General features: G+C 44.5%; 1 protein-coding gene across 3 annotated transcripts in view; it reads right to left on the reverse strand.

Annotated features, from left to right (window-relative positions):
- Positions 1–16007, reverse strand: part of bcam (basal cell adhesion molecule (Lutheran blood group)) — a 53333-nt gene that overhangs the window by 12382 nt on the left and 24944 nt on the right. For all 3 annotated transcript variants that reach the window (XM_069656662.1, XM_069656661.1, XM_069656660.1), the window contains exons 2-9: positions 7111–7235; positions 6777–6993; positions 4072–4145; positions 3860–3956; positions 3560–3742; positions 2079–2200; positions 1128–1269; positions 519–634 (exon numbers count right to left, since the gene is read on the reverse strand). In XM_069656662.1, the coding sequence (XP_069512763.1) occupies positions 519–634; positions 1128–1269; positions 2079–2200; positions 3560–3742; positions 3860–3956; positions 4072–4145; positions 6777–6993; positions 7111–7235 (1076 nt within the window). The remainder of the gene's footprint in view (positions 1–518; positions 635–1127; positions 1270–2078; positions 2201–3559; positions 3743–3859; positions 3957–4071; positions 4146–6776; positions 6994–7110; positions 7236–16007) is intronic.

Below are 16007 nucleotides of genomic sequence, written 5' to 3' on the forward strand. Positions count from 1 at the left end.
TAGATGTTTTATTAATAAATAGCTATAGAAAACCTTTTTCCCGCTGGGATACCCCCAAAAACAGACTGCGTCTTATATTCCGGATTTTACGGTATATGTTACAATGCCTTATATAATAGTGCACTATATGTATTAGTGTTGTTTTTTCCCGTTTGAAAAATGGAACAAACACCAGTGTTGGCCGTCCAACTGCTGCAATTGGACACAACACAATGCAGCTTGTGAAGCAGGGCCACAACTGTCTTTACAGGGCCTCCAATCCAAAGGCGTCAGTGTTGTACAACAGCTGCACACTAAGCAAGTCACACTATGATAGTGTGTCTTATCCACTGAAGAAAATGAGTGTTTTCAGGAACTTGCACCAGGAAAGGACTGAATTCTTGTTTAACACTAATCACGTGCTGTTTATATGTAAGAATGACTGGTTTGCATTTTAAAATCTGGGAATGCTGAGAAAGAGTTAGTGCACACATTCTTAGAAATAGATCACTTTTCCATTAAAGATCGAGAAGACCTACCTTCTTCCACTGCAAGGTGTGCTTAGAAGAGGCCTTAGTCTTACACTGCCACTCCACTTTGTCCCCGAGCATGACGACCTGAGGCTGCGCAGGGATCACGCTCACTGGGTCAATGTCTGACAAGGAAGAGATTAAAAGCAATTGAGAGGAAAGTACATGAAACCTGAGGCCTTCTATACATTTAAGTGCCTCTTACAATCAAAGAGCTTCTCTCCGCTTAAACAACCATGTAATAAGGCTTTAAGAACGGCCGTACTAAGCAGAATATTTGGCTCTTTTTGTCAGCACAAAGCTAATGCACTTAGTTAGAAGTTAAGCCTATTTCGAAGCACAAGTTAAGCCTATTCCATGCTATTTCTGGGCTATCTCCGCATAATGTGTGTGATAAGATCAAATTAGGGAGTGTAGTTGGGATAACATTAAAGTAACAGATGAACTGTGAAGAATTGAATTGGATATCAGCCTCCTGAAAGGATTCCATTAAGCCCAATGAAAAAATGTATTTCCACAAAGGATAACTCCACAAAGGTAGACTGTTCTTTATGTGTGTTTACTTTAATCTGCAGTTTTGTGTGTCCCCGTGTGTGTGTGTGTCTTTGGCTGACTCACAGTTGACAGTGAGGGTGATGGATCCAGTCAGGTCAGCATCCAGGTTATCGAAATCTGTGGCCGTGCACTTGTACACGCCATCGTCTGTGCGCTTCACAGATTTGAGCATCAGGAGACCACCCTGTGCGATGATGTCTTTACCCTGAAAGAGGAAGTACAGAAAGAGACATGGGTAAATACTGAGTAAAGCAGGCTACACACTACAAGATAATCGGGCCGATTTTGGGCCTGATTCCCCCCTTCCGACAATCGTAAGCAAAGTCCCGAGATTTTGATGGTTCTAAAGATTATCTTGCCAGATGTTCCTGTGGTGTGAGGTCTGTTAAGAGTGATTTTACTTCCCCGATCTGCTTGGAAGGCCATCGTGGCCACACTGATTTCAAATCGTAAATATTAAATGAAGCTTCAATATTTACGATCTGTTATCCTGTTGTGTGGGGGGAACCCTGAGGACAGCCAAGCACGCAGTCTGTGGATTGTCACGTGGAACTAAACAATAGCCAATGGGGAAGCAAGATGACTAAAGAAGGAAGCACAATAACCTTTCTGAGTTTTTAGTAAAAAGTCCAAAAACTATCCTCACCAATTCTTCCTGCCCGTCGTCCGCCATGTTTGTTTACTCTAAAGTGTGACCGTGTGAGATTTAGTGAGATTTCCAGTTTTGAGAGTCGGACTCTGGTTGTTGGTGAATGAATCTGTTAGTGTGTGGTGTGCTGTTTTGGCGTAATCGTTGCTCTCCACACACTATAGGAGCAAAACTGTTAAATCGATGATTATATACGGTAATGTGTGGGGTCTCTGTTAAGATTTGAAAAGTCTTTTAGTGTCGGCCAGGCATAAGAGAGCAACAAAGGTTCTGATATATTTATTAAAAATGGCATACGTGAAAAGCAGAACAACAACAAAATGACTGCCTTTCTCTCTCATATATCAACATAAATGCACACGTACATCCTTGCTGAAGTCAAACTCAGGCTGAGGGTTTCCGTCAGTCTCGCACTTCATGGTAACAGTGTCGCCTTCTTTGACTGGATCAGTGTTGAGGAGGGAAAAGGTCGCTTTCTCAGAGGGATCTAGATGGACAAGAACAGATATGGAACAGGTGAAAATTCCTCCTTTGTATACATTTACACTGTTACACTGTGTCATCAATTACAGATGTGCAATGCATTCCAGAGAGGATACACTCATCTTCCCTGGCCCGATCATTCTTCTTTAGCTAAATATTAAATTACACTCCACGGTGGGTTAAACTACAGTGTTTAGCAGAAAGAAAGATATGTATAATGGATCAAAAAGAGAAGATAGCACTGATGGCTGTTTGTTTACCAGAGTTCATTTTAAGGGCATGTGTGTTTTTAAGTGAAAAGAAAAAACGAGGATGAAAGACCAAGAGAGTCTTAAAGTAGCCATGCTACGTCTCCTCCGCAGAGGATATATCACAATGTCTTTACAGAGACATTTACTTTTCCCGATATGCCTTACTACATAAACTATACTTCTGGCTAAATACCTTCTGATCCAATCAGGCTCAGCTTTCTATGCTATTGCTAGTTAGCTAATGATGCTAACATGCAAAACTTATATGGTGGACATGGTGAACATTATACATGCTAAACATAACCATGTTAGCAGTAACATTGCTCAGTTAGCACACAGCTTCAGTACCCTCACGCATAAGTACAGCTTCATGTTGCCGCTAGCTTGGCTGTAGAATTTTTAGCTACCCGCAGAGGATATATCATAATGACTTTAGAGATCCATTTACTTTTCCTGATATGCCTTAGCAGTTACCCAATACTTCAGTTTATGGCTAAATACCTTCTATTTTAATGACAATCAGGCTCAGCTGTAATTTGATTCTATTGCTAATAAGCTAATGTTAGCATGCTAACAAGCAAAACTAGTAGACATTGTGAACATTATACATGCTTAACATAAGCATGTTAGCAGTAACATGGCTCACTTAGCATACATTGTTGCCGCTAGCTTGGCTGTTAACTCTTACCATAAGCCATGAACCAGTGAGGTCAAATAGCAAAGCAAATAACACACAACAGAAAATACATCTTTCTTTAGAGTCTTAAAAAATATGGCTGACCTTCAGGAATTATTTGTTTTTGAGGATGCTAATCCCTACTTTGCCTCAACCTTGCATTAGCCTGGTATGGTCACCTCCACCTGGTGTAGGAGGGGCCAACTTGTCTGATAGCAAACTGTCCTTTGATAAGAAGGCAGCTAGCTTGCAGTTCTAAAAGTCCCTGTCATTTTAAGCAATGGCTCTGGACCATAGTTGGATGAGAAGATTGATGCAATCTCCCAAATACGTGAGCTTAGCTTAGCATAAAGACTGAAAACAGCTAGCTCAGGTCCCGTTCAAAGGTAGCATAATCTACCTGCCAGCACCTATAAAGCTCCTCCCCTGCACTCACAGTTGAGGTTGATGGTGATGGTGTCGGACTTCTTCTGTTTGATGTTGTCTCCTGGCATGCTGTACTCCACGGTGCACTTGAACACTGAGTCCTTGTCCGCCTTGGTTGGCTGCATGTACAGGGTGCTCTTGATAGTGTAGAGCCCTGAGGCCTCCTTTACCAAAGAGGGAATCATATAGGTCTCTGACAGAGAGGAGGGATGGGAAGAAGAACCAGAGCACACAGATTATCCTTTGTTTTGTTCAGCAAATTATTTTAGACTTAATCTTTTTTCCTGATGTTATAGCAGAGGACACATACTCTCTTTCCTGTCTTTGACCTCAGGCAGCGGGTTGTCATCTTTGAACCAGATGATTCTTGGCTGAGGATGTCCGTTCATTGTCACACAGGTACCAATCTGATACACACGAACAAATCTGACTTAAAATGTGTGTTTTCAGAGTTCATATAAAATCAGACAATATGCACTCACACACAAGCTGCAAACAAGAGTACACAATCTGCACACACACCTCAGAGCTGGTGGTCTCTCCTGCAGAAATGGCCTGACTCGACGGCCTTGTGAGTTCTGGCTTCTCGGGAGCAACTGAAGCAGGAAAAGGGAGGGGAAAAAAATCGTTAATTTATCATTATGATTCATGGAAGGAAAACCTTTAACATGCATCCAAGCACACACACACAATCACACAGTCCACTCTCACATATGCAGCCGGGCCCACATGCCTGCTGACCTCGCTAATTAAGTCGAGCAGTAAATATTCCGCCTCACATTATTCCACTGTGACCTGGTTCACATGAGCTGATAAGGGTCAAAAAACAAAATAAACACTCCCTTCTTCCTGTCTCACACACACACACACACGCACACGCACAGAAGCACAGGTGTGAGTGTTCCCTCTCTGCTTTATTCCCCTCACTCACTTGTTCACATGCAAGGTCATCTTATCACCGCCTGCAGCTGTCGAGTGCTTATAAAAATAAACAGGAGATGGGTATTCCTCTCTGGGTCTCACTCGCTCAATATTTTTGTTTTTAGCTGTTTTTTAGCGGCTCCCAAAACAGAGGAAGAATTTTTTAGGCGATTTCCTTTTCTCGAAATGTGCAATGCATGTAAACAGAGTGGTTTAAGGTGCTTATCGACAGCAGGAACTTTCCCCAGGAACTAGGAACCTTTTGAGGAACTCTGTGCGTTTCGATACCAGGAGCCAGGGTCTAAATTCTGTTCTGGGATAATTGATTTGCCCCCTGAAAATTCCCTGCTGTAGTGTTGCATAAATGATGATACCAGCCCGTTCGTTGCATCATCTTCTTCTTACAATCACCTACTGGACTGGCCGTGTAGTGCAGTTACTTTTAATGCTTCTCCATACATCTTTGGCTTGATTTGCATAAGCTTCCCCGGGACTTTAGGTCGCTGCGGAAACGCAGACAACAATGGGCCATAGGAACCATTTACTTCCTTGAAGAGAAGTTCCTGGAACTAAAGCCGCTTTCCCACTGGTCAAAAAACCCACTAACACACACTAACACCCGGCTTTTTAGCTTTGTGTGACATTCAGACCCAGGTCAAATGACTCTGCGGTAGACCCTGGTAATTATCGCCTCAGCTCCGATTGGCATTGATGGGAACACAAAACCTGTGTCGACACGCTAATCTCCGCCCCCTTTCCGGCGACTCCTTGTCCGCCCGTCTCCGTCTGAGCAGCACTCGAAAATCGTTCAAAATTTGTCGCCGCCGAGTTTGATACACAGACTGAATGAGTAATAGATACAATAAAGACCTAACCACCGTAACATCTTCACTGTTTACTAACCCTGTCTCAGGCGCGTCAGACGGTGACGCAGCAGAAAAGAGACAGACGGGAGTACACTCCACAATGGGAAAAGAGACAATCGGCATCTATTAGCAGGTCTTCCCGGGTCTAGAAAACCCGCCTCAACGCGCTAATTTCGATGGGGAAGGAGTATAAAAGCTCCTGGTACATTTGGTCGAAAAGCACCTTTAGACATCCACTGAGGCCTTTTTAACATTTTAAAGCTGGTTTCTTCACCCTCAAACTCTGAATATGACTAAAAACTCCTTTCATGCATGTGTTTCTTTAAATCAGATATAGTGTTCACTCTCTACTGTGGGTCCACTGCAAGAGAGAAAGCACGCTGTCTCTGCTGCAGCTCGACCCTCAGGAGACCTCATAACTCATTCCTATTAACTTAACCCAGGGCAGAAACACTATAATTCATCCACTAAATGAGTCAAGTGGTCAAATGTGGACCAAGAATAACTGCTGGTTTGTGAGACAGGTTGCTTTCTTACATCTGTGCGCAGTAAGTGCATCTTAAAAGGCTTTTGTCAAACAGCACTGCATTGAGGTATTGTCTACCGCTGACCGGCCCATTCACTATTAATAGCGTATTTTATGAGGTTGCTTTAAACCTCGGAGCCTCTGAGTGCGTAAATGTTAATGGATAACTTGAGCTCCTTTAAAGTGGACTAAAGGAAGAGTTGTTTTGCTTTTCTCTCCGCACAGACTCCCCCTCTTTAGAGTGATTGATCAGTTAAATACAAAATGCAAATGAATAGTTTTCATTTTAGTGAGACCACTAAATGCTAAAAGTGTAATTAATGTGTGCTCAGGGGTTGCTGTGGAAAGGGCAAGGACACCGCAGCCTGCACCGAGGGTCAGCGTTCGGCGCCCTGGTGATAAATCTGGACTGTTATTAAGGTGATATATATGAGACATGACAGGTGTGATTGAACTATTCATCAATTGTGTCAAGATTGATTAGTTTGTGGTTAATTGACCCCTGGGGAACTTATCAAAGTAAATTGGTTGTCCATGGCGATGAAAAAAGCTCAAAAGTCCAACACATGATGGAAGAAATCAGTCTAAGCCTCCTCTGTTCTCTGTAAATGTGACGAATCTTCCTCTAAGATACTTTATATTTATCTACAAAGAGGTTTTACACGGAGTCAGTTTAAGTATGTGTGAAATGCAATCAGTAAAATGCATTAGGTACAATTAAGCTTCTGCTAAATGAAAGTATGCGTGAACACACACGCAGATCTGATTAAAGCCATAAACCTTTAGCAGCAGAGACGGCAACAAAACAAGTCATAAATTCCCCCCACTGATGGGAAAGTTAAGGAGGGGGGGGGGTCTCTGAAAAGGTCACATTTAAGTAATTAAAAGGCCAAAGGGAGAATTAGTGGACTCACAGAAGACTTTGAGCATTGTGGCAGCATCTCCGACCCCGGCGGACCCGGCAGTGACCTGGCAGTAGAAGACGAGCTCGTCCGAGGGCTGAACCGACGAGATGGTCAAGGTGAAGTCCTCTCCGATAGTGACCCGGCCGGTCAGAGGGGTGCCCTCGTCGCTTTTTCCCTCACCACCCTGAGAGCGGAAAGCGACTCGCTTCCTGGTTCCCTGCTCCTCCTGAGTGGATGGACAGATGGACGCAGACACAGGGAAGACAAAATAAGAGACTGAAATTGCAATTTGTCACAGAAAAAGAGTTTTTCCTGCTCCTGAAAATATCTGAAAATGACTTACGATGAACCATTCGACAACGGTGTTGCTTGATGATGACCCCTTGTACGTGCAGGGCAGTTTGGCAGTCTCTCCTTTTAGCACCTCAACTTTTGGAGACACCTCCACGGTCACAGTCCCACTACATACTGCAGAGAAAAACACACAAAGACAGGAAGCAAGAACGTGGTTAAAGACTCAAATATAGAATGCAGCAAAGACTAGCAGTAATGTGTTATTGATGCAGGTTTTACAAGGACTAAATTCCACCCTGAAACCTAATGAGAAGTTGCTTTGAAAGGTTTTTGTCTTGACTCTGGGTCCCCACTGGAATCTGTTGTAACTGCTCTAAATGCAAACTAACCACAGAAGCCCCTTTCAGCAAAGGTAGCACGCTACAAGTCTCAGTATTCCTTTAAAGATGTGTGAACTGCAGTAAAAACTGTTAAGGGACCCCGAGTCAGTCACTGTCAGTGTTCTCCATTCAACACACACATTTGGATGCGCACAGTGTCCCAGATATCAATGGGAGAGAAGCAGCTAGGGCCCAGACTGGATCCAAACTGGGATCCTGTGGGGATATGGAGCACAGTATAGCTCTCTCTCTCTCGCTCTCTGAACATCTAGCTATGGAGAAACAACGTGATGAGGAGATTACATTACATAGAGGACAAGCGAGGGAGGGGAAGGAGCTCCATTTCTGCTAATGAAGTCACTGCAGCACATACAGTGTCATAAATCCTACAGCACAGTAACACATGAAGGCTTGTGTGGAGTTTACCAGCTGTGTGGAAATAAACTGCAGTGTTGTTTATGTGAAAGGGGTTAAACTGCCACATGCATCTTTGACTATCAAATCAATAATCCAAGTAAGTTATTAACGAATGGACGGCATATTTCATACACAGGGGCTGCTAGGCAGCTAGAAGGTTCCTAGTTCGAATCCCTATTTAGATGAAGTGGGTCTTTCTGCTCCAATCGTCATTGATGGGAACACAAAATCTGTGTCGACACGTTAATCTCCGCCCCTCTCCGGCGTGATGCTATGCCTCCGTCGGTAACTTCTGCGACTCCTTGTCATCTCAGCTACAAATTCAGCCCTGTCTCCGTCCGAGCAGCGCTCATAATCCCTCCAAATTTGTCGGACCGAGTTTGATACACAGACTGAATGAATAACGGATACAATAAAGACCTAACCACCGTAACATCTTCACTGTTCACTAACCCTGTTTCGGGCGCGTTTGTGACGTCAGACGGTGATGGAGATGGAGACCCAAAGGAGTATACTCCACTGGCAAGGGGAAAAGAGACAATCGGCATCTACAAGCGGATCTTCCCGGGTCTGAAAAACCTGCATCAACACACTAATTTCGGTGGGAAAGGGGTATCTATGTGTCAGCCCTGTGATTGACTGGCTGACAGTCCAGGGTGTACCCCGCCTCCCGCCCAATGACAGCTGGGATAGGCTCCAGCCCCCCTTCAACCCTGAACAGGCTAAGCGGTATAGATAATGGATAGATGGATTTCAGACACACACTTTGCCTTCTTTCACAATAAGATACATTAATGTTTTATAATAGGAAGAAAAACACGAGGTTATGGGACTGTAGCTGTATTTACTGTAAGATATTTGACTTTAAAGGAAATACAATTATGTTTTATAGAGTACATAAAGGATACACTGGGGAAGCACCTAATAAAAATGTTTCTACAGTCCAAACATTCAGCAAAGTATCATTAAAAAGCCAAAGATCTACATTCTACCTAATATTCCTACTCTGCACATATACAGTATTCTGCTAATGATCAACCCAGCCCTGAACGCTAACGCTATAAATTAGTCATGTCATCAAATTCTGGACTACAAAATCCATCCTTAAATTATTTATATGTTGTGCGAATCAGCCAAGAGGGGAGAGGATGGACTTCTGGGAATCACAGTTTGTTTGACAGGCTAGTTTTTAATAGCAGGGCGGGGAGATGCAGACGGGGAAGATGAAAGGCTGTTTGCACAAAATGTCTAAAGACGGAGGAGAGGAGCCGAGGGATGACCGCCTTGTTAGCGCTGCGCTGTGAGGAAGACAGAGAGGGAAGGATTGAAGGAAAGGAGAGGGCAGAGGGTACATATAGAGGAGTTAATAGGAGGAGCTGTCAGGTGCACACGCTGTGTTGTGTATGTGCGTTAGTTGGGCACATTCCACTAAGGTCGGACGCTGTGATTGACCCTCAAACCACACTGAGGTCAAAGGTCGGTTAAGCGTTGACATTTGATGAAAAGACCTCATGCCTCTCTCTATGGTTTCATTATTTCACTTCCTCTTTCTTTACTTTCTCACTTCCCTCGCTTCTATTGTTACCCCACTCCTCGTCTTCCTTTTTTTGCAATCTTCATCTCAATCCGGTATCTCTCTCTCTCTCTAAATATTTTGTTCCATTAGCCGAGTATCTCTCCGGGGAAACAACATTAGTTTTCTAAATAGAGTCTCATGTTCAGAGTTTGTCTGAGGGATGTAGCCCAAAAAGAAAATCCGCCTGTGTTTCAGCGCCAACACAAACAGCAGAAAGCCAGACGAGCAGGCGCACAAGAATGTGCGAGTAAACGGAGCGCTGTGCTTTTAGGCAGCACTCAGGGTTTAAGGGGTCTCGTTAAGTGGTGCATGGGAAAAATACACATTCACACACATACCACAGTAAATCAAGTGACTTACTGGCACATGCGCAGAGAAACTAACGTCTAACTTAAATCTCCTTGAAAACAACAGGAATCTTCACCGGGCTAATAAGCCAGAATAATGGCTGGCATTGAACATTGATTTTAGGCAGATCTTTTGGCCTTTTATGCCTTTATTTATAGTGAGGACAGTGGAGAGTGTTGGAAACAACAGAAGAGAGGATGTGGGATGGCACACAGCAGGAGGCCGAGGGTGGGAGACGAGCTCGGGGGCCACTGCAGCCTCTGTACATGAGCCGCTGATTTAGCTTCAGCGCCCCGATTCTGGGCCGAATTTGTCAAATCTAGTTGTTTCCTGTTTTTACACAAGGAAGAAGTCATTGACAAACCTAATGAATGAACAAGACAACAGCGTCAAAGTGGTTTGGTTACAATTCCAAGGCTTCAAGATTAGTTTTAGGTCTGTCACTTGGTCACTTGGTCCAAGATAGATATATATATAGATAGATACTTTATTGATCCTGAGGGAAATTGAGGCATCCAGTAGCTTACAAGACATATGACATCTGTCACCAACACTTTTATCTTGAGCCATATCAGCTCAAAAATGTGACGAACGACCTGCTGACTGATGTCATTCCCATAAGCTTGTGTTACTGCTAATTAGCTCATTTTAGCATGCTAACACGCTTAGTAAGATGATCAACGTCAGCTTGTTAGCATTCTGACAGAAGTATAAAAACAGCACACAGCACGACGATCATGGCCGTAGCTTTATTGCATAATAAGATCATCTATTTTAAAACTTTATAGCTTGTGAGGCCGTAGCGTTCCAGGTGAGCGATTCATCTGCTGAGTGCTGATTTGTAGCAGCGCAAGGCGCACAATATGGATGACATTCACTTCCTGTGGAAACAGCTGTGTGCTCTTATTGTGTCATTTTCGGTCCCCATTTTTCAGGCTCATAGACAAATATGCCAGACATAATAGGATATAATTAAATTTGCTGAATCGTCACTTTCTGAGCAGCTGCAAGCCCAAACTGTGCCTCTCATGGGACAATGAAAGTGTCCTGCTATCAGGTAACACAGACTGTGTGAGAGTGTGGACGTAAATCACAGAGCAAAAAGGATGTGTGCATGTTTTTGTCATCTATTTATAATTTAGTATGACTTGTTTTTTCTTTTAAACTGGGTTTCTACACGCGTGTTAACAGCGCTACTGAGAGGCGTTCTATTCTATGATACGAGCCATCTGTACAACACGTTTCCCTCTTTATCTCCCCTCTCCATGACTCTCATTTGATGTTATTGTCCATCGCACCCTTCCTTGTCTTTCACACACATCTTACGGTGTCGCTCACAATATGTTTCTGGTCCACAGTGATCAGTCAAGCCGCTGCTCTGTGTTTTACACACGCGGCAGATGCGCGGACAGAGACGGACAATTAGAGCATAATTAGGGAGTCCTCTGTCCGATCCGAGCGTAGAGCAGCGTGTGTGTGTGTGTGTATTTAGAGACGCAGGCTGCTGGCGGTCACTTTGTGTGTCAAAGAAAGAGAGTGGCTGTCGGAGAGGTGGGAGGGGGGGGCCGGGGGCTAGCTTCATGGGGGTCTCGTTAGCTGACGCAGGCCAGCTAATCGGATTTAGCCAAAGAGAGGGAAAGTGTGTGTGAGGTGGTGTGTGATGGGGTGCATGACCGGGTAGAGAGACAGATGGGAACGAGACGGTCGGGCTGTGACCTGTACGCACACAAACACACACACACACACACACACACTTCTACAGTATATCTATAATGCATGGGATATTTATGAGCAGCCGAAGCACCCCAAAAAGCTTCGGTTAAGTAGAGTGTGTGTCGTAAAGAAAAAAGATCCAAGGCTGCAGTCAAAGCGGCGTGGCAGAGTGGAGGAGACCCGGAGAGTCGTGTCAGTCCCACATCTACTGAAAAGTTAATGTGAAACCATCTTCAATACTCTCTCTGTGTCTGTCTCTTTCTGCTTTTTTATTCAACTCTTCTTTTTCATACACACACCCAAGCTGGTGCCCCTCATTATGAAAGGAACCAGCTGGATCCTCTCTCTCTCCTGTCCTCCTTTTCCTCTCCTGTTCCCCCCCCAACCCCAACCCCTCCACCCTCACCTACTGTTGTATTCCGGACATTAAAACCAGCAGCCCTCTCTCTCTCTCTCCCCGACTCTCTCCTCTTTTCATCCCTCATTCTCAAAGAGCATTCTTTAATACCCAGTGCACAAACTGGCTCGGGAGGCTGGTCTGCGCATGTGCGTGCTTTAAAAAACAGCAAGGCGAGAGAAAAGGAGGCTGCAAGAGAGCAAGAGAAGGGCATAAAGAAACAAGAAAAGGGGCAGAAAGAGAGCGGGGGAGAATGAAAGGGAACAAGAGACAGTGTGTGTGTGGAGAAGAAAAGCTTTACCTACATGAGTGTCACCCAACTAGAACCTCTTTATAAAGCCAGCATGACCCTTCTCTCGCTGATAGAGCCTGCCTGTCTGCCTGCTAACCCAAACACCTCTCCTCTGAAGACGACGGATGTGCTGGGATGTGAGTCTACAGTGTGCACCTGGATGATGGTGGTAGGGGTGCAGGAGAAGTGATTTATATTACAGGCAGCATGTTTCACAGAGATAGAGCGGGAAGATCTGCACCGACACAGGACTCGATCTGAGAGGTGCAATAAAGCTAAAAAGGACAAAGAGGCGTGCATTATTCTGTCTGAAGGATGAGGAATGTCAAAAGGTGTGTGTGTGTACCTGTGTGTTTTTTTGTGAGTGTGTGCGGTCCAAACCATCCTTGGCCTCTAACAGGATTAGTGTGTTGGACTGTTGGCAAAGCAAACAGCGCCGTGCTGCTGCAGAAGACTCATCCGCAATGTCACGAGGACTGACTCACCTATAGCGGCGGTCATTTGGACAACAACACAGACCATATTTTTATTCATCCTTTTCCACAGATGAGAAGAGTTATTTCTCCATCGCTGTGTAGTCACCTTCCACTCAAAATGAGTTTATAATAAATCTTTAAGGTAATACTTCAAAGGCTAAATATACAGCCTCTGCAGCTACACCATCAAACACCAAAATGTTTCTACTGGGGCGCCCAGACGTCCCTCTCCCCAGCAACATTTTCCAGCTCCTCCTGGGGGATCCCGAGGTGTTCCCAGGCCAGGTGGGATATATAATCCCTCCAGCGGGCTCTGGGCGTACCCCGGGGCCTCCTCTCAGTTGGATGTGCCCGGAAAACCTCCACAGGGAGGCGCCTATAGGAGGCATCCTAATCAGACGCTTGAACCACCTCAACTGGCTCCTTTCTGTGTGAAGGAGTAGCATACACTGGCTTTTGGGCTGCTTTTGGATGAAATTCTCAATTAATCAACTACTTGTTTAGCCGATGAAGTCTTGGGAAATAGTAAAAAATCACAATTTTCTAAAGGTCCAAGTAGATGTCATCAAATTCACTGTTTTGTCCAAGCGACACCCGAGTCTAAAGATGTTATATGTGCGATCATACGACACAGAAAAGTAGGATGTCCTCACAATTGAGAAACTGGACAGATTGAAGGCTTTGGATCTTCTTACTATCAAAAGGTTGCACATTATTTCTCTCTAATCAATGTATCATTGTAACTCAGATGCCAATGGAAGCTGTGATTACGGACGGCTAGTCAAACAAAGGCCGAGTCATCTTCACATTTCCAGTAACAGCATAAATATTGTGTGACTCAGAGAGCATCCAGAGAGGACTCTCGCTATCTCACACTGAGTGAAGGAATGTAACCGAAGCATCTTGTGGGGTCTGACAGAGCACCACACAGTCTGGTAATGTCTGACACGTCTCTCCGGGGTTGTTGTGGTATTAATGTGAGAAATCAATTTCTACGCTAAAGACATACTGCGGGGCAGCTGTGCTATAAACATGAGCCACGAATATAAATGTAGCTTCACTCCCACCACAAGCTGTAATGGCTAATATCACCACAGACTAGATGTGACTGACACACAGGAGTCAGCATGTGAGTACAGTTTGTGGCAGCGGGGTGCGGCGGGATGCCCTCGTCTCTCCCACTCTGGTAATGGCCCGTTAATGTTGCAGACTGAATCCGACTCAGATCCTGTGTTTACGAGCCCTTCACATTCGCTCAGCACTTACATTAGGAAGCCTGCGCTGCTGGATGGGACAGTTTGCACTCATCAGGAAATTCAGTTTATTCAGGGACTTTCATTTTTATCAGACAAACGATCCATTTCAGAAGGCCTGCTGCAAGGTGGAAAAAGAAGGCTCTGAGGGAGTGCTCACTTTGCTAATGTGGTTAAAACTGCTGTATGTTAAAGTTTGCAAGTGATACTTTTGTAGCTGGAAACTGCAGAGACATTAAAAGGGTGCAGATTAGGTCAGCAAATCTATGGGAGCAAGAAGAAGAGTGAAGTTACAGTCATTTATTTCCTGTTGCTTCTTATAGTTTGAATAGCTGGCAGTTTGTCAGTACAGTATATATATACTGTATGATATATGTATCTGCATCAGGGTGTGTGTGTGTGTGTGTGTGTGTGTGGCAGGGGGCAGGCTGGGTCAGGCTTCCAGTGTCGGGGTGGGTCCATGTAAGGCCTGGACTCCGTCAACGCCTGACTGATGAGACAAGAACAGGTGCAGCGCAGGAACAGCAGCTGCTGCTAAAACACACACACTCACACACACAGTCGCACGCACACACACAGTCACCAACAATGAATGCCACATGCAGAGGGCAGTGGGAGAGAGTGAGAAAGACAGGCACAGAGTGAGACACACATACACAGAGATGACAGACGGGGGGGGGAGGGGGGGAGAGAGGAAGTTTCCCAACCGGCTCACAGACCCAAACAGTTTGTAGAAGTAAAACTTTAAGCAACCGAGGAGACAGGAAGAAAAAACACACTCACACACAGTGACATAAATAGATGCAGTCCACACTCACTGTCACTGTATGTCTCCTTGGACACCTTTAATGGAAAGTGTATCCATACATGAGCCACGCATAGGAGACTAAGTGCTGCGGTGTCTGTTGGTGTTCTGCTAAGAGTTGGCCTTATAGTATGATATGTATGTACTGCTAATTAGAATCATTAAAGGGGGGCTATTACGCTAATTTCAAGCTTCATATTTCACTCTGTGATACCTGTGGAGTAGCTTAGCATCATTTACAGTTCAAAAAACTCATTTTTCTCACACTGGTGCTCTGTGCAGGCCCTCATACAGCCTCTGCCTGAAACGACTCAGCTCTGTCCCTTTAAGAAACCCCGCCCCTACAAGCCCACTATCTTCTGATTGGCCCGGCTCTCCAAAGCCTGCTGAGGTTGCACTTTGTGACATCATAAAGTGCAGCGTGAAGAAAAAACTGTGTGGAACCTAGCGTTCACAGCAGCCTGCAGACTGAGCTGAGGAGCCTGGGGATTACTCCAACATACTTTTACCTACAGATTTGAAACATCTGGGCATCCAACATTGTAACATTATTTATACCCGTCTTTAACTGCAATCATAAGGTAGGGTTTCAGTGAGAAATGGATAGGAAGAGAAGAAACACAAAATAGGGAGTTGAGGGAAAAGAACATTTCAAACACCCACAAATGCTGAGTAATAACTGCGTAAGAACTTGTTGGAAAGACTCTGCAACAACTGCAAAACCGTAGCCGCATTTAGACCACAATTTGTTGCTGTAAACATCGCCTGCAGTCTTGCTAAGTATGTCAGGACCCGCTGCACTATACAGCACAAGCAGTGAATCATCAGCTATAAACAAAACCTAATGCAAATCGTACCAACCACCATGTTCTGGCTTAACACAGAAAAACAGTAGCGCCCTTATTTTTCAGAAATTGTTAAAATGTGAATGGGTTTTGGTTTATCTTTCTACAGACATGGTGCCTGTGTTTGCTCTCTGTGTCCCTCTTGTGTTTTCTCCAGAGTCCTGATCTGCGTACGATCCATGAGAAAGGAAATTTCCCCAAGTGGGACTGATACTTCAAGTGCCTTCATACTTTAACCATAAGAGTCCCTAGATGAAATGTTCCCAAGTCGTAACTGTCGTAACTCCCAAAGTCGATATCAGAGCTCTGTTGTGCTTCAAAGATGATATCTGAGCCTCTAATAGGAATCAAACACAATAATATCTTTGATGCTCCAATTTCATTGCTTGGTGAAACAAGCCGCCTTCCTTTTTATAGTTTTATGAAGGTTATGTGTGATATCTG

Source organism: Semicossyphus pulcher, unplaced genomic scaffold (genome assembly GCF_022749685.1).
Source record: "Semicossyphus pulcher isolate SPU_LCO1_2020_fin unplaced genomic scaffold, fSemPul1.0.p SCAF_9, whole genome shotgun sequence".
NCBI lineage: Eukaryota > Metazoa > Chordata > Actinopteri > Labriformes > Labridae > Semicossyphus > Semicossyphus pulcher.